Source organism: Haliaeetus albicilla, chromosome 10 (assembly GCF_947461875.1).
Source record: "Haliaeetus albicilla chromosome 10, bHalAlb1.1, whole genome shotgun sequence".
NCBI classification, from domain to species: Eukaryota; Metazoa; Chordata; class Aves; order Accipitriformes; family Accipitridae; genus Haliaeetus; species Haliaeetus albicilla.
The window spans coordinates 42,428,363-42,446,927 of record NC_091492.1 but is presented as its reverse complement, the minus strand read 5'-3'; the positions used below and the strand labels follow the sequence as shown (position 1 = coordinate 42,446,927).

At 51.4% G+C, this 18,565-nt stretch overlaps 1 protein-coding gene across 2 annotated transcripts in view; it reads left to right on the top strand.

Annotated features, from left to right (window-relative positions):
- Positions 1-18,565, top strand: part of NOS1 (nitric oxide synthase 1) — a 54,080-nt gene that overhangs the window by 15,985 nt on the left and 19,530 nt on the right. For both annotated transcript variants that reach the window (XM_069795337.1, XM_069795338.1), the window contains 10 exons: positions 5,567-5,699; positions 11,238-11,375; positions 11,828-11,973; positions 12,331-12,493; positions 13,738-13,829; positions 14,405-14,546; positions 15,275-15,414; positions 15,839-16,013; positions 17,119-17,220; positions 17,971-18,165. In XM_069795337.1, coding sequence (XP_069651438.1) covers positions 5,567-5,699; positions 11,238-11,375; positions 11,828-11,973; positions 12,331-12,493; positions 13,738-13,829; positions 14,405-14,546; positions 15,275-15,414; positions 15,839-16,013; positions 17,119-17,220; positions 17,971-18,165 — 1,426 coding nt within the window. The remainder of the gene's footprint in view (positions 1-5,566; positions 5,700-11,237; positions 11,376-11,827; positions 11,974-12,330; positions 12,494-13,737; positions 13,830-14,404; positions 14,547-15,274; positions 15,415-15,838; positions 16,014-17,118; positions 17,221-17,970; positions 18,166-18,565) is intronic.

Genomic DNA, 18,565 nt, shown 5'->3' with positions numbered 1-18,565 from the left:
CCCTGAAACTATCATGTTATTGCCATTCTGCAAAGCAATGAAGTAGGAAGCTTTGGCAGTGAATAACCCTCCCCTTCTCCCTCGGCGGATTCTTCTTCCTCGTCACTCTGACTACATCAGTCTAATCCAGAGAGGCATTTTGTGCCTGCAAACAGCATATTCCACCCAAATATACCCCTGCGGAGCCTTCTCAGAGCAGTCTCCAAAGCACCCTTCACCCGCTCAGCCCCCTGTGCTGGTGCTGCTTCTTACATCCCATGGGATGGCTGTTCTCCTTGTATGTGGTCCCAGCAGACAAACCCGTGGCCCATGTGCGAGTCTGCGCTCTCCCGGCAGACCTGAACTGTGTTTGGCCTCCAAATAAGATGCTGAGGCTGGAATCCTCCCGATGCTCTTTGGGCACGGCTGGGAAGGGACGAGCGTGGCGGTTGCAGGTTGCATCCGACGTGGGCTGAATCTTGAACGATACCAATGGGACTTTGGGATCACTTGGATCTGTTCCCAGGTCTTTATCTGGCAATGCCTACTCAACGGCATTTACCAACCTCATATTTCATAGACCTCTCTCCAAAGCAGCTCTGTGCAGCTTCCTCGGTTCATTAGTCCCTAATCCCAGCAATGGGCACAGCCCAGCGATGCTCTGACCTTCTGAGGGTGCAAGACCTTCTTCAAGCCATGCCACGTGCTTGTCGGTGAGGCTTTTGTCCTCTTCCTTCGGTGTTGTTCAGTCTTCCCCTTCTCATTTAGGAAGTGTTTTCTTGCTTTGATTGCTCTACCATTGCCTTCTCTGGGCACGCTGGCCCCACTGCCTCTCCAGAGAGTCATCCCACCTTTTGGAGTTATTCCTTCTGCTTCCAACATTCCCACTTCCTTCCTAAGTTCTGCTCCATCCTCTGCACCCTGCAAATCCCAGATCTTGCCCGATCCCTTCTCCTGCCTCTCCCTCAAACAGGTGCTGTTGTGCCAGACCTTGCTTTAACCCTCGAGGCGAGGAGTCTGCAACCAGCACATTTTCCAACTTTGCAGACTGCGAGCTGCCCCAGGGGCATGAGAGCCAGGAAATATTAACTTCTGAGGATGCAATGCCCTCCAGAGTATGGTTTCCCGTGGGGCAAAGGAAAGGTGAGGCGAGAACCATTTACCCCAACCTCTAGTACTGGAAGAAGGAGCAATACGCAGCGGAGCCTTGCAGCCGTCTCCAAGGACATACCAGGAGAGGGGAAAAAAAGTAAAAAGGAGGTATTTCTCTCCCGAAGCTCAAAGCAAGCGAGCTGTGCACGTGTGAGCTTCCCACGCAGTCCCAAGCTCAAGCATAGGGTTTTCAGCCACCGGGACAAGGGCCTGGAAGGAGTCCATCCCCCGCGGTCACAGCATAGGGTGCTGCTGTCGGCATCACAGCACGAGAGCCATCATCGGAAGCGTGGACATCGGCATCCATATCGGTTCATCCAAACTGGCCCCTGGGGATTGCAGCAGCTAGTGGTATCTCTCATCTCTGCCTGGGAAATCAGAGAGATTCTTCTGCCAAGCAAATTCAAAGGAGCAAAGTGACAAATTTTCTTTTTGCTCTTTTTTTTTTTTTCTTTCTTTTTGGAAAAGCTTTGGAGAAATTTCTCAAAGGGCTGCCTCAGCAACTTCCCTTCTGCTTCATCACTCTGAGCACTGCAACATCATCAAATTAGTCAAAAGAAAACAGTGGTGCCTCTCATTTCTCCAAACAGCCAGATGCTCTTTCCGAGGTGAGGCTGTGCCTGTGCACCAGTGGGGGAGGGCAGGATTCCTCTTCCTTTTTTTAAGTAAGTAACAAATTTTGCTTTCAGAACAAAAGATGACCTCAAACAGTGTCCCTTCCCAAAATCCTGCTCTGGATCCAAGAGATCTTGCTAACACTATTTAATAGATCTGGCAGCAGGACCAGGTCAGAGAAGGATCTCTGGATCCTGGATCTGGCCCTTGGGAGAGTTCAGCCAAACAAGTGCCTCCAAGGACAGATCTTCAGCATTGCTTCCAGTGCCTCAAAGATCCTAAAGTGGTGATTTAAAAAATCTTGTTCCATGCCCCAGAGCGCCTAGATAGGGTCTGATGGTGAGTCGGGAGGATTTCTCCAACTGTTGCTGGGGGCCGAGGGCAAGGTCCCCCCTGCCCTGCGTAGCTGCAAATGGGGCTGCTCCCACGGCAGCTCCTCGGAGGTGCCCAACCTGGCTGCCTCGAAACACCCCTCGGAGGAACTGCACCCTCCCCATCACCCATCAGGAACCTGTGAGAACGACCCTTTGGGTTCTCCTGTCAATAAAGTGCTTTTGGAAACGTTATCGGGAGGCTGAGCTCAAGCACGATGTTCTGGTCATCCTACTGGTCTCCTTGAGCGTGTGAGTGGCATCCTTGTATGAACGGGGCAGGCAGGTCACCCCGCGTCTCTGCTGGGGGCTGGGGAAGCCGAGTCAAGAGAGGAAAATAACTTACCCAAAAGACCCTGTTCCTGTCTGAGCTCGCAAACAAGGCAGTTATAAGAAACGGGCAGGAAATATTTGTAAAATGAAGCAATTGATTTTTTTTTATTTTTTTTCCCCCCATCTGGGCTAGGACTGGGGTGAGGCTGTGGCTGCTCTGAATGGGCTTTTCTCTCCCTGTCTCTCTCCAAAAGACAGAGCCGGATACTTCTGGGCAGCCTCATCCGGGAGAGGTCTGCGCTAGCTCAGTGCAGGGGCACGCACCCGCAGCCCTGCGAGGGACGGACCTCCTCGCCTGACACCGAGCACGCTGCAGCACAACAACCAGCACTGAGACGAGAGATACAACCACTAATTTAGTCTAATGGCTTTGTTGCAGCTATGCTTGACTGTGCTTTTATAGCAGAGACTAAGGGTAAGGGCAGCACCTCGCTGCCTTGTTCACGCAGCCGTAAGTCCATCAAGAATACCAATAAGCAACCTGTTTCTACCCCAGCTGCAAACATGCAATGGGATGTGGAGCATTTGCTCCTGAGCATCCGACCCTTAATGCCCACCTGGACTTCACTGTTCCTCAGGACAGTGCATCTCACTGTCGGGTGATACTCGAGGCCACTGAACGGGAGCAGCTTCAGCAACACTTGTAATACACAAAGTAGCCAACCACAGCGATGACTTAATTCAAGCATCTGGTCTTTTTCTGTGCCGTTGGCACAGGTACCAGCATTTATGGCTTTGCTGGTGTGCAGACAATGAGATTACATGTGCAGCCTCCCAGCCGAGACCTCCAACCGCTGCTGCCGATTGATGGATTCCTCGCTGAGGTTCCCTTGTGCCGGCAGACGCCCATTTAGACAGGCTTGCAAACACCTTCCTGGAAACAGCGGGTCGTGCCAGGCGCCTGCAGGCATATGGTCAGTGTCATTTTGGAGGCATCTGTGGGATATCTGGCACGCTGGGGTCTGTCTGCCCAAGCCTCTCCTGTCTGCATAGAGGCAAAGTCTGTGCCCCTGGAGAGGTACCGTGGTCCCTCAGGAGGCAGGTTCCCTCTGCTAAGTCCCAGGCACTAGTAAAGCCAAAGGATTTCTTCCATCGCCTTATGGATTTAGTGCTTGTGTCTTGATTTTAGGCCAGTTATGGGGAGCAGCATGTTGGGGTTCATCAGCTGCAAGATATGGCTCTTGTACGCCCATCATTTCATGTGCTCAGTGGCTCTGTGTTGACCTACCTCCACTCTCCCTGATATGATGGGGCTTAGGGCAAGAAGGCAGGGACGTGCAGCTGTGGAAACGAGTATTCTCCAGGAGGTTTAATAGCTGGCCTTGACTTAGGGGGAAGAGCCAGGTTTGCTGAATTTTCATCCTACTAATCCTCTGTCTTGCTGCTGGGAATTCTCTAGATGGAGGTAGGCTGGACATGTCAAGAGATCCTGAGCTTCCCCTTTGGATGGGCTGGTAGAGGGCAGAGTGGGTACTGCGTGGTTCGTGGTTGTCCCCAGCCTTGGGACTGCATGGCTGTAGCAGAGAGCTGGGACCTGTTGTCTTTGGCTGCGGCTGTGCTGTGCAGCGGGTGCGGTTTCTTGTGTTTTATCTGATTGAAACCCTTTCATGCGTAGGAGCCAAGTCACAAAAGAACAGCTTTCTTTTCCTGGGGGAGGGGCATAGAAAACCCAGTAAAAACTGCCCCTATGGCACCTGTACCTCCTCGTTTGCACCAAGCTGGCCACTTTCACCCTAAGGCAGCCAATGTTTGGAAGGTGTCCAGGAACCTAGTGAAATATTTTGGCAGCTGAACATTGCTCTGTAAAGGCAGAAAAATTACAGAAAACTTAAAGCACTGGGAGGTCATCTTTAAGTGAAGTATTTTCCTTAAACGGTACCTAAAGAGATGAGCTTGGGGGCAAGGAGGATTGTGAAACGGAATTTGTGTGTACATATGTGTCTTCCTGACAGTGTCAAGAATTATGTCCTGAGTGCCAGTGTCCTACTTTGGTCGGTGCCCAAAGCCCGCCATCATTAATGGGAAGGCTCGTTATTGACTTTAGTGGGCATCTGAAAGACTTTTTAAGAACTGACAGCAGGAGCAAAACAATTGCCAGAGTGCATTACCTCGACGGTCTATCGAGCAAGGGCGAAGGCAGCGTGGCTGCGAGCGGTGGGGCTGTGCCTGTACTGGCGTGGGGCCCCGTGCAGCCCAACCCACGGAGCTCCTTCCCACGTGTGGCCTCACCAGGGCGGTCGGTGCCTTTGGTGCGGATCCTGCAGCCTTTCTTCTCTGAATATCACGTCTCTAAACCCCATTTGTTTTTCTCCTTTGCGAGGGCTCATATGGCAGTGGTTTTCCATCACCTGCTTGGATGGCATTTAGCAGCCTCACAGACAGCCCGCGGTATGTTCCCCAGGCAAAACGTGCGCGGTAGACTGTGTGTGCTGTGAGTTACATCGGTCTAACTGCGCAGGCCAGGGCAGCCAGCGCTGGGGACATCCTCAGTCCCCCAGCCCTACCAACGTCCCCAGCTCTGGGGAGGCAATCCATCAGTTTCCTTAAGTAAAATCACTTGCACTCGCCAGCATTTGCAGCATTTGTAAAGGTCAGGAAGAGGAGAAAGAGCTGTTTCTCCCTCCTGGGAGCCACCTATTTTTCTTGGGTTTTTTTCCTCTCTTCCACTCATAAGCACCAAGCTGCTCTGCAAACCTGGCTGGTTTTGCTATGAGGTTTGCTATGAGGTTTTGCAGCTGGAAGCACGTGCAGCTGTCCTTTCCCCTGCTCCCTGCTTGCTTTCGCAGCGCTCCAGCTTGGGTTTTGGGGGCAGAAGGACGGGCGAGTAACCCTGCTAGAGCCAGTGTCGGGGCAGGGGTTTCCTGTTGCTTTGCAGGCACCGCGCTCACCCGCGCAGCAAAATTTCTATTGTGTTTGGGTTGCCCTCGCCACCGTGATTCATCGCCTCGGCCGAGGCAGAGCATTTCCTCCCCTCCTGCAGGGCGATGCATGAGTTTTCGCTCCTGTGGGAAGAAGCTGGAGCAGGTCCCGGAGCCATCACTCCAGGACCTGGCCCCATGGTCCCAGCACCCAGCTGCCCTCCAGCCCCCTGACCCAAATGGTTTTTAACCCTTCAGTTTCAGGGAAGGGGAAAACAAGCCGCAGAAAGCCTTACCGGCTCAGATGGAGAATGACCGTGTCTTCGGTGACCTGTGGGGGAAGAGCAACGTGCCCGTGGTCCTGAACAACCCCTACTCCGAAGCGGAGCAGGTAAGAGCCCACGGCTCATGCTGCTGTGGGTGGGAAGGGGGTTTGGGGGTACATGACCCATCCTGGTGGGCACACACAGCACAGAGATCCTTCAAGGCCTTACATGCACTACCCTGACATCTTTGATCCCAAGAGCTGGATTTGATGGGGCATAATGACCATGATTTTGTCCAGAAGCCGAATTCCCCATGGTTCGGGCAGGGTATGGGTCACTGGAGAACGATGGTCTTCATCCAAGGGGCCAGAGTGGGACGGGAGCACAGCCAGGGACCAGGACTCCAAAACCTCCCTCAGGACTGTCGTCCCTTTTTGTGGCAAAAAGCCGAGTTGCATCGTTAAAGTCATTTTGATTCATATGACGGTAATTCAATAGAGCACTTCAGATAATATGTTGTGCGGTGCCTTTTCATCTCCTCACACTCCACAGACATAAATTCTCAGGCTTCCTTGCCAAAAGTGGATTAACTCCACATTTGTAGCACAGCCAGAGACGTAAGGCAGACCCTGGCAGGCCAGAAAGATCACCTCAGGGAAAACATGACGTGCGTGAGCACTGCCAAGCCTGTTCGGGCAAATGTGTCTCCCTGATGGGATTAACCAGCATCAGGGCAGGACACGGGGGACCAGTCTGGGAACCATTTCGTCTCCTTGCCCCACCATGTTTCTCAGGGTGATGTTGTAAGGACTGTTTTCCAAGGGAGAGGAGAAAAGTGATTTAGCGGTCACATGAAGACTTCTGAGAAAATCAGTATTATTTCCTCAGCTTAGGAACGTCCTCAGCAGATACCTCTGGCGGATGCCTCTTCCCAGCTCCAACAAGCTGCAATGCAATGCTCCTCACTGACACGCCACGTGCAGACCACCACAGGGTGGGTGCGCTCGTGGTGTGGTAGACACCCAGATGTTGAGCCTGGCCTTGACACCCAGCAGCACCTCAAGGCCACGGCTCTGCCAGCAGATGTTTTCCCATTTCACAGGCATTTTGCAAGATGCAAAGCCAGAGGCAGGAGGTGAGGGCACATGGTGACGTGGTCCCTTCATGCCCATGGAGGTGACATGGTCTTGGCTGCGGTGGTTTAACTCTGCCCATGTCCTCATTCCTCCTGTGCTGGGACCACCGGTGTTTCTCTTGGGAATCCTGAGCAGAACGATGTTCACGTGTGTTTTTGCAGCATGCACAGCGTCAGAGGCTCATGGGACACACAAGACCCGCTGTGCGGGTGCTGATGCACATGCAGAGCATCTGAGATCGTGCCAGAATTGCTGCATGGTTTTAACCATCCTGGTTGGGTGCTTAGATGCAGTTGGGAGCAATTTCCATCCTCCCCTCGCCTGGCTGCAGCTCAGCATTGCGGCCAGGTCTCCGAGCTGCATAGGCAACCTTACGGTGGGTATTGTCCTCCATCGGCACACACAAATGGGTGCATCCAAGAGCTGCAACACACTTTGTTCGGCCGCTGGAGAGACGTCCCTGGGCAGCCCCATGTCCCGCCGCGCGGTTAATGCAGTGTGGCAGGTATCACGAGCCCGTCTCGCCCAAGGACAGGTCACTGCTCTGGTCCCTTTCCCCCAGCTCTGGAAAGACACTGTCTTTCTGCCTCCTTTGCTAAGCTCCTTGCATGTACGTGTCTGTTACCATAAGCACTTTATAACCTTCTGTGTTCAGAGCTTAATTTCTCTCCGTGTTAGGGCTGCCAAAACCCCCAGTCTTAAGCTGCTATTAAACTCTTTAATATTTTTTTTCACTAGATGTGCAGCTTTCTTTTTATCCTTCTTATCCCCAAATCGCTATGCCTGCTCTTCTGGAGGCAGTTTGGTTTTCCCCCTGCTCCCTGCAGCCATTCCCCTGGGCTGTATGTGGTCAAGGCAACTGAACTTCTTGCAAGCTGCAATAAATACTGTTAACACAGGGGCAAGTCAAGCCAAGCGTGAGATTTTATACACGTTGTTCTTTCTGTAAAGCAGGATTTGGTGGATTCACTTGGCCTGGCAGCGAATGCTCACTGAGGCTCATAAGGTGCTGAAAAATCTATTGGGCATCGATCCCTATACCTCTTTTTTTTTTTTTTTTTTTTTCAAAATCACGCAGTGTGTTTTGCTTGTTTCCCAGGAGCCCAATCCCCCTGGCCCTAAACCTGACCGATGGAAAGATGCTGTGACTGCACCAGCCCAGGTCCTGTGTGAGTCGTATTTCAGTCCGTACAGACTGATTTGTTAGGAGCTCCAGGGTAACAGGGGGTGTGTGTGTCCATGTAGCTAGCAGGGGAAGGGAGTCATGTCAGCTCCACACTTGTAACAATGATTTACAGCTTTATAAAAGCAAAAAACACACTTTCAGCTACTGGGGTTAATGCAGTCGGGAAAGAAATGTCAGCATGCCGATATATCTATGACCTGGGCTAATGCTGCAGACCTCATCCTCCCATAGTCGATGCATTTCAGCAGGGCAATATATGCCATCATCACAGGGACGCCCAAAGTCCAGCTGGGATGTGGGAGGAAGGCTGAGGACCTGTAGAGCCCGCTTGGGTCTGCAAAAAGGGAGATGCTCCCCGCCATTCTGGCCCCAAGAAGCACCCGGGGCTGGGTGCATTTCTCCTGTGCATCTGTAAGAGCTGCAGACAGCTCGCAAGCTGCACGCTGACGATAAGTGCCAACACACTCCCTTGTAAAAGATGTTTGCATAATGCATGTGCGCCCCGACTGCTGCGTTAGTCTCTCCGTTTGTCCCACTCTTGAGTCACTAATATCACAGCTGCCTAATTAAAACATGAAAGGATCTCACACAACCTCCCTGACAGAACCAGGGGTAATATTTGGCTTCAGCTTTGCCGTGCAGGGAAGGCACACACACACACACACACACACACAGAGCACTCTTTCCCAGTTTCTTCTGGGTGTTGCTCTCTCCACAGCTGCTCTGCGAGGCGGTTGCCAGACCTGGCACCTTTGCTTCAGCCCGGCTGGCATCTCAGGGATTCGGCATGCCTCTGCACCATGGCCCTCTTTCAGCAAAGATTCAAACTTTGCCAGTTCTTGCAGGGAAAAGACAAAAAGGAAAGGGAGCAGCTTTGAGAGAGGTTTAAGGTAGAACATCTGTAGGCAGATGTTAAGCAGCTGATGTCCACCAGCCTGGACCATGAGCTTGCTTGCTCCAAGGATGGGGTCAATGCTACATCTGGATTCATAACACAGCTCTTGGGCCATACCTGCTCTAGCAAGACGTTGTTTAGCAGCACACCTCCTAAGCTGCACTGAAGCCCCATCAGCAAATCAAAACTAACTCAGAATAAAAAAAGTGCTGCTGGATACAACCAACACTATCTGCTCGGTACTTCTACTTTCTGTTTGGCAGGTGGAGGTACGGGTAAGGACTGGTTTTGTTTGCATTTTTGAGCAGCGGTTTTCAGCTATGTTTTACCAATCTCATAGAGCAATCACACTCAGAAGGAAGGTGGCAGATTATGCCCCTTGGTCCTAAGGGTGGCCCAGGTTGGTTCGGAGAGCACAGGATGCTGGTAGTGGCTCAGGAATGGTTTAGTTCTCTTGAAAGAATAAAACAAGCAGAAAAAAATAACCAGGAACTGCCGCTGCCATAATTCAGGTCAGATTCCCCAAAACTGAAAAAAATGAACTTAGAAATAGTGCTTTTCCAGAACAACATTTAGGAGGTTCTTCTTATTTACTACTGGTTTTGAGCTCTGTATGAAGTCTTATATTTGTTTTCTGCAGCATGGGAAGGGGAAGCTGAGATCCACTGTGTGGTCATCTGGCTTCAGGGGCTAGGACTTCAAAACGCTCCTTGGGAACATCACAGGATTTGTGACATGAGGAATGTCAGAGAGACCCGTGACAGCATAGCCTGAGGGCATGCAGAGTGGCTTTCAGGTTATAAAGCTCTCCCTTCTCCCCTCTTGCTCCCAGTATATGCTTTCAGTGCATGGTATTACACTGTGAGCCTCAGGCTGCTTGACAGCAAAATCTTTATTTTCCAGGGGAAAAAAGTGTGGACCATATGGTAAAAACAAAAACTGGGCAAAAAATATGGCCAACATTGCCACCAGGGCAATGCAGCATTGTCTGCTGAGCCCAGGCATTAGTCTCGCAATCGATGAGGTATCAGTCTCTCTCTGCTTCGGAAAAGCAGAGCAATCCTCTGTCTGGCAAAGTAAGAACAAGTTAGATCTGGAGCCTCATCTGCTTTTGTCATCCTTGCGGCCCCTGTTGCTTTCCCTCCTGGGTTTGCTTATCAGCAAAAGTGCTTGTTCTGAAACAAGAGCTTCTTCCACCGTGTGCTGGCTCTTCAGCAGTTGGTCCTTCAGGCTGTAATGCTGGATTTGTACTAGTGCTGCTAGTCCATGAGCTGTAACCATGACATGAGCCCAGAACCACCAAAAAGGAGGGTGAGACGCTCCACAGCTCTGCTGAAGGCAGTGCCATCTTTAAAAAACTTTGCAGATGCACTAAAAAGGGACACAAGCTACAGGATTCATGTAGGAAGGCTACATCAAAACTCGGTCCAAGCCTAGATCTGCTTTGCAGAGGTGCAAGCCTTCAAATGGTTGTGAAATATAAGTAGGTTTTGACAGGATGCTCTGGTGTGGGATCAGGTCTCCCCTTGAAACCTGCAGCAACACCGTTGCGGTTGCAGTGACTGAATTACATCCTACTATAAGATCTGATTCCTAGAAGACACATCTCTGCTTTCCAGGGCCACTGCGGATCAAACTGTCCCATGATACACTGGCAGACACTGATTGCTCTTTAATTTTTTAAGTGCTTGGGGGGGATAAGGGTCAGAATAGGAATACTAGACATTTTCTGTGAAAACATGTGCAAATACAAGCACTTGCAGCCAGCTTTTCTCGTTACAAGCTCTCTGCTGGCTGAGGCTCTTCCTTATGTTGGCATGTAACTCAGGATGTGCTGGATGAGCACGCCCTGACACAGAGTATTCGGGGGGGGGCTAGAGATTCAGAGCTGAGGCTGAAGTAATCCAACTATGCATAATTCAGCAGCCCTCCCACTTGCATAATTTATCCATCCTTATTCCTGCGATCTTCCAGCATTGATATCAAAGGAGTTGTGCCTTTGGCTTGCTCAGAGGAACGATCGGCTGTTAGCTCTATCACACAGTGCTCGTATTAGTGAGGCAGAGCTTGGCATGTGTAAAAATCTGAGCAGGTGATGCTCCTTAAAAAGAAACATCTAATATATTTTAGAGAGGTAAGTCTTCCCCTGGGAAACTTGAACACAACGTTCTCCTAATTCACTTCTGTCTCCATTTTTTAACTCCTCTTCTACAGGTTTGGCTGTTCTGTAAACAGAGATGATTTCTCAATTGGATTGTGAGTTGGTTGCTCCACTGTAGGATTCTAAATGTTGCCAATATTTGGATCATATACCTTGTCATGCTATATTACACTAGAATTCAAGCACAGGCATCCATTAATACAAGATGCTGCTTGTTGTTGTGGCCTTTTTCCTATATCTCGTTGATGAAAACTAACCTTGTGCCTGGTCTTCACTGTTGTCCAGCCACCACCATCTGGGCGACAGTCCCCAACTAAGAACACAGTGAATGGAAGTCCTTCCAAATGCCCGCGGTTTGTCAAAATCAAGAACTGGGAGACAGGCTCTGTGCTTCATGACACTCTGCACCTCAAGACAGCAATGGTGAGTAGAGTTGATGGGACTGGCTAAAAGTTGTCTGAGCATAATTGAGTGGCTCACAGTGTTTCCAAGATGGCTTTACCTGGAAATGCAGAACTGGATGAATTCAGGCCAACCTTCTTGTCTCTGATGGTGTCTGAATTTCAAAACTTTGGTGCAATAAGCTGGGTGAGACGGAAGCTCATCTGGGATAAATCAGGAAAAGCACATGACTTTATGCCAAGCTGGGGCAAGAATTTAGTGAGCCCAAATTGTCCGTATGGGTGTGACAAGAGATGACCACATGTGCTTGAGCTGTCTTACACAATGTTACCGATAGGTGTGAAAACAAATAAGCTGGAAATATCCTTGTTTGTCAAAGATGCCACCAACTTCTGTGTAGGTAACTGTTGACTTCATGTGACCGAAAGTGCTGCAGTAACCCAAGACACGCTTGTCTCCTTCTGTCTCCACAGGCCACCGCGTGCACCGAGCAGATCTGCATGGGCTCAGTAATGACCCCCAGCCAACACGTCCGCAAGTCAGAAGATACCAGGACAAAAGAGGAGGTGCTCCTCTTGGCTAAGGACTTCATTGACCAGTACTACTCCTCCATAAAGAGGTAAGTATTGGCCGGAGAAGGTCGCAGGTCCTGGCTGCTGCTTATGCTGAGATATCACATAGGATCTGTTTTTCACACTTGTGAGTCAAGGCAGGGTGAGACTGTGGTGAATCACATTCAACTGCTTCTTCAGGGGAGTTTCATTCCTAACATTTGTTGTGTACCTCTGTGCAAATTACTGACCTCTCCCATTTGCACTTGGTCATCTGTTATCTGAAAGCACACACGTGTGTGTGTGTATCCGTGCACACATGCACTTAAGAAGGAAAGAACTCATGCCCAGGTGGAGAGCAGCAGGATTCCCTGCTCTCCACCCAGCTTGGTGACTGCCATCTCCTCCGTTCCCCACATATGCAGATCTGGCTCCAAGGCCCACATGGAAAGACTGGAGGAAGTGACCAAGGAGATTGAAGCCACTGATACCTACCAGCTGCGGGACACAGAGCTGATCTATGGAGCCAAGCACGCCTGGAGAAATGCAGCCCGCTGTGTGGGCAGGATTCAGTGGTCCAAGCTGCAGGTGAGCACCAGCACAGCTGGAGACAGCTGGCAGGCTGCCTGCCAAAGGAGGCACTGGAGTTTTGGAGAGGCAAAACTTGCTCTTCAAATACCTGGGGAAGCACAGCATAGGTACAGTTGGGGGTGTTCGGCTCACACAGCAGCTACGCTCTCCTCGAGAGCTTTGGGGATGCACAGGCTGGGAGGTCAGTAGGAGCTGGAAAAGCACCTGTGGGGTAGGTGTAGCCTAGGTGTCTGTGTCTGAAGTGGGGCCAACTGGAACCTGGCACTCTAAAGAAGATTTTCCAAAATCAGATACTGCTCCAGTATCTCACATGCTGCTTCCAAAACTATTGCTCTGCCTGGAGAGAGGCAGCAGGACACACTCATCCTTGGTACAGAGATGCTATGGCAGGAGAAGATTTGGCTCAGTGCCCGTTTGACTAGCTGGAAGCATAGGGTAGGAACTGAATTAGTGGTTTCTAGTGGAATCCCTTGGTACGGAGATGACGTCTCCCTCTGTAACCTGGAGCACAGCTCAAGTGCTGCTGAGCAATTCTTGTGCCTGCTTTGCAGAGGCTATAGGCACTGCCTGGGGCCGGGAGGCTGGGCCTCCTTTGCTCCCAGCTCAGCCTTCAGCTCTTCGCTTCCACTGTTTCTTTTGGCATATCTGAACCTTGGGAGGAGCCATTTCTGCAAGAAGTTGTCTTCAAGCCTCCCGTTGACCCTCTTTCCTGGTTTCCCCATCCTTTTGTAGATGTCCCATCCCTGGAAAGATTCAAGGTCAGGTTGGATGGGTCTCTGAGCAACCTGGTCTAGTTGAAGATGTCCCTGCTTACTGCCGGGGGGTTGGACTAGATGACCTTTAAAGGTCTGGTCCAACCCAAACCATTCTGTGATTCTACGATTCCCCATCCTCTCAGTGGATCTCAGGCCTGACTGATACCTGTCCTGTTTCAGCTTTGACTCTTGATCTACAAGAGACAGAGAGCAGAAACCAAAACTGTTGGTGGATAAGCCAGGAACAGCAGCAGGTTGAGAGCACTGCCTGAGCAGCAGATGACTCATCTCTCCAAAGCAGAAGGGGCAGCTGGATTAGACATCCACATACTGTAAAGGCAGGGAACACATAATTGTGGAGCTTTAGGTACCTAAGAAGTCACAGTGGCCTCTAGGGCTTTCCCTGTGCTGTGTTTCTTCTGCTTGGCTCTGCCCTAGGAGTTGGAGCATCCTGTAGCATCACCACAATTGCTTCCACTGTTTCAGGTGTTTGATGCCCGGGACTGCACCACAGCCCATGGGATGTTCAATTATATCTGCAACCACATCAAATATGCCACCAACAAAGGGAACCTAAGGTAAGTCACCAGGGAGTCACCAGGTTTAATATCCAAAGGCCTCTGGGTGGGGGTCAACCCAGGGCTGAGCCCTGCTGACATTGTCTCCTTTAGCAGCTGCTGCACAACAGGATGGTTGTAGCCAGCACCCGTCCTGGGGAGCAGTGGAGGGACCTGATATCAGGGGAAGGTGTCCTGCTGGTCCAAGTATATCTTTTCTTGCTCTCTGTGGGACCTCAAAGGGCAGATTTTCCAATTTTTTCTCCTTTCCTATATTCTGCATCAAATGCAGAGCACGGACTGCTCTTCAGCTCTCTCGGAAACCCCGTGTTAGCAGCCAGCTTCTGCCTGGAGCTGAATTGCTGGAAACATCCCAAATTTGAGAGCTGGACTGCACCTGGCCATGACTTCTTCTGGTGAAGGAAATATAATAAATGTTTGGGGCTTGTCCAAGACACAAGCAGAGGTGGTGCCCAGGGTGGTGGCAGGCAGGGGCAGCACCTTTCCCGCGCAACACTTTGCAATTCCTCCGATGACCCCTGTCCTGTGCCCTCGCAACATCCTCGGCATTCACCAGCGCTGCCTCTTCCATCCAGATCTGCTATTACCATCTTCCCGCAACGGACGGACAGCAAGCATGACTTTCGCATCTGGAACGCCCAGCTCATCCGCTACGCTGGCTACAAGCAGCCCGATGGCACTATCCTGGGAGACCCTGCAAACGTGGAGCTGACGGAGGTACCAGCTGAAGCCACCCTCCCTGGGCACCACGGGCATGGGGCTGGTGGGGGCACAAGGAGACTCCAACCAGCCCAGGAGTGAGGAGGGTGCTGGGTCGAGCAGGGTTTATCACATCCACTGTGGTGCCACAAAGTGAAGCTGGGTTTGTCTCACCCTCATATATTTTCCCAGGAATAAAAACTGTTCCCATGCATGCAGGTGTTGGCCATAGCTGCACTGAAAGGCTCTTATTTCCCTTTTGCTGAGAAGGGGTCACTTAGTGTGGCTGAGGGAACTGTTGCAGGAAGATGTGTGTGGCCACCGCTGACCTGGGACAGTAGGAATCAGAAATAAGATTTGCCTTATGCTGCTGCCTGTTGGTGCTGCCCACCAAGCAGCAATGCTCTGCTCTGCTCTTCCCAAACTCCTCTGCTTTTCTCACCCATTTTCTCCTTTACCATTACAGGCACAAATAGCATAAGCAGCTTTTGCAGAGCCATGATCCTACCTGGGGATCTAGTTCTAGGCTCATTTTCAGCCCAAATCCCCCTTACTTGGCCATGGGTTGGCTATGACAGGCAACCCTGTGTCATACCTCCCTTGGATGGAGGTTATTACTCAATCGTAAGGGCTGAGCAGAGATGCTGTTAGGAGACCCTGCTCAGTGCACGCAACTCCCTGCCCATAATGCTTGAACAGCAGGTGACCTGCTGGGACTTCTAACCCCACCTTTGTTTTGCCTGTAGATCTGCATTCAGCAAGGGTGGAAGGCACCGCACGGGCGCTTTGATATCCTGCCTCTGCTCCTCCAAGCCAACGGCAATGATCCAGAACTCTTTGAAATCCCCCCGGAGCTCGTGCTGGAAGTGCCCATCCGGCATCCCAAGTAAGTCAGAGTAAGCCCCAAAACTGCTCGAGGGGATCAGCAGGACTGAGCTCCTCTGGTTGCACCCTAAGCCATCTCCTGTGCTTGGCCTTTCCTTGTGGCAGTTTGGATGCTTTAACCAAGACCCTCTTCCAGGTCTTCCCTCCACTCTGATGTAAAGCTGGAAGAACCTGGAGGTGGAAAACAAGTTGTGTCCTTGTCTTAGGGCTGGCTTCCCTTTTCCTGAAGTCTGCCAGGACCTATGCCACTCTGTAACGCTCCTGATATAGCACTTTGTCCCCTTAAACAGCGCCTCAAGGAGATATTGCCTCCAGGAACCATTCTGCTCGCATGTCCTTCAGCGGCTGGTAGCAAAGCAACCTCCTCCATTCCCCTGCCTGCACTGGGGAATGACTGATTGCCTAACCCTGTTGTATCCCGGCAGGTTTGAATGGTTTAAGGACCTGGGTCTGAAGTGGTATGGTTTGCCAGCAGTTTCTAACATGCTCCTCGAGATTGGTGGCTTGGAGTTTTCCGCCTGCCCCTTCAGTGGCTGGTACATGGGCACAGAGATTGGGGTCCGGGACTATTGTGACAACTCTCGCTACAACATACTGGAGGTAATTCCCCCTCCTCAAGAAGGCCAGGCGCTCCTGGGGTGCAGTGGGCATGTGTGAAGTTACTGGGGAGCAGGCAGGAGACTGGGAGAGTGTTGCCTTGAGTGGGAGAGTACAGGACATCCAAGTCTCCCTTAGACAGGGCAGTTACATTCTCCTGCAGCCACATGGCCAAGGGTGTGATGGGCTGGCAAGTGTTTTTTGTGCCCTATGGGACCATCTGGTATCTAACACAGTGAGTGTGATGCCTGTTGAGCTCCCCATAGACTTCTCAAAGCACCTTATAGATCAGCAGGCACCCGGTCATGTGCTTGATTGAGGTCAAGTGCTAAGACATGGTGGGGCTGGGAGGGTACAGAGACACTTGGTGACTCCTCAGTGACATGCCTGCCCATGGGGACCCTCCAGCTGTCCCTGATGGAGTGCTCTACCATGGCTTGGGGGCTCCCAACACTGGGGACAGGGTGAGTCAGAGACAAAGCCAAGCCATGGGGAGGTGCTGGTGCAGGGGATCTGCGCCCACGAAGGCTGGCTCCTTTGCCCTTCCAAGGGGCACCTTGTGTCACTTGGAGGGGCTGCGTCCCTCCCCAGTTGCTTGAAGGGGTGAGAGCTTTGTGTGTGTGTGTTCACATGTCCATCTGTGACAGTGTCGGGGAGGGAAGGACTCCAGGTAGAAGAAACAGGCTGAGAAAGAACAGAGTTTGGGAGCAGGAGGGCATCTGGCATAGGAAGGTGTGCGAGGGTCTGTTCCTCCCAGCACATGGATCACCACCATCTCCTGCTGTCCCACAGACCCACCCATTTTCTCTCCTGTCACAAAGAGCAACTGCTCTTGATGGCCCTTTTCAGCAATATTTTGTCATCTTCCTCTGCCCGGGGGAGGACGGGAGGCCTGGCCTTGCTCCTGCCATGGAGAGGAAAAGGCAGGACCATATTTTCTCAGAGGAAGGCAAAATGTCAGCCCTTCATTGCAAGTGTGCTGCCCTGCCCTGTAGATGCCTTGTGTCAGCCTGGGTCCCTCCTCTGGGTTCCTCTCCCCAGGCAGACATCTTCAGTCCTTGGTTCTTGACCATTAGAAGTGTTCATCTTTTATCACGTTTTGTTACAGCAAGTGGCCAAGAAAATGAATCTGGATATGAGGAAAACCTCCTCGCTGTGGAAGGACCAGGCCCTGGTGGAGATCAACATTGCTGTGCTGTACAGCTTCCAGGTACCTGAGTAGCAGGACTGAATTTTGTTTGGGTCAGGCTTGAGGGACACAGGGACTGGATGGGACAAGTATGGAGACATCTGCCCCAGGACAATGGCAGCAGCTGATACACTCAGCTGAAATTGGGCTGTGCCTTCCTAATTTTGGGCTGTTCCAGGAGCCTGCAGTGAAATTTAATAATCTCTGTGCCCTGGATGTTGCAAAGACAGCACTACCAGCATCTGAGCTCTGCTGGTCCAGAGGGAGTGTCCTGAGGGGGCAAGATCCAGCCCTTCTGTCCCATCCCTGAGGCAAGAATTGGCCCAGGTTCTCCCCCCGCCTGCACTTAAAGGTCGAGTAGCAAAACTAGTCATTGGCAACCCAACTGCAGAGGGTGGGAGTCCTTCCCAGAGCTGGATCAGAGCTGATCCTTGAGTTGTACAAGCCATGGAAGAGTTCTCTAAGGGACTGAGCAGAGGATGCTCCATCCTGTTCATGCCATCTTAGTCTTTGCTTGGCCCATGACACATAACAGGAGGAACGGCCATCCCATAGCACATCTACTCAGAAAGGACAAGGGCAGCTTTACAGTCTCCTTGGGAAGACCAGGGTCAGCAGCCGCTCTATGTCATCTCCAAAGGTACGGTCCTGTAAGACCATGGGAGTGAGGCATATTTGGGTCAAACAGCTCCAAGTGTAAAATCTTGGCTTTTGCCTTCTGGGCCGTATTAACCCACAGCTGTTGGCTCTGCTCTCTTCTCCCTCCAACAGAGCGACAAGGTGACCATTGTGGATCACCACTCAGCCACTGAGTCCTTTATCAAGCACATGGAGAATGAGTACCGATGCCGTGGAGGCTGTCCTGCCGACTGGGTGTGGATTGTCCCACCAATGTCTGGCAGCATCACCCCAGTTTTCCATCAGGAAATGCTCAACTACCGTCTCACACCCTCCTTTGAGTACCAGGTACTGTCTGCACCCTGCCTTCCACCAGGTGCTGTGTGCCCAAAGGTATAGCCAAGAACAGGGTGGGAGCTGGAGCTCAGAAGATGCAGGAAGGAGAGGGACACCACCTAATCCCTTCTACAAGCTGTCCCTTGAGGCAATGAAGTCCATGACCAAGTCTAATTGATGACCCCCCCAATGTAGTGTAGTAATCCCCTGGATGTTACACCTTTTCTCAGGGGCAATGGGTTTTTGTCCCCTCCATGAGAACATGGGATACCTGAGGCCCCAACTTTCACCCTTGCATCAAGCAGAGTTTCTCCCTTTGGAAATGCCTAATTTTGCACTTTGATGGGTAGGTGAGGAAATGACCTGGCAGTCACTGTGTCCCTCCTCTCTCCAGCCTGCAGGTTTGAGTGGA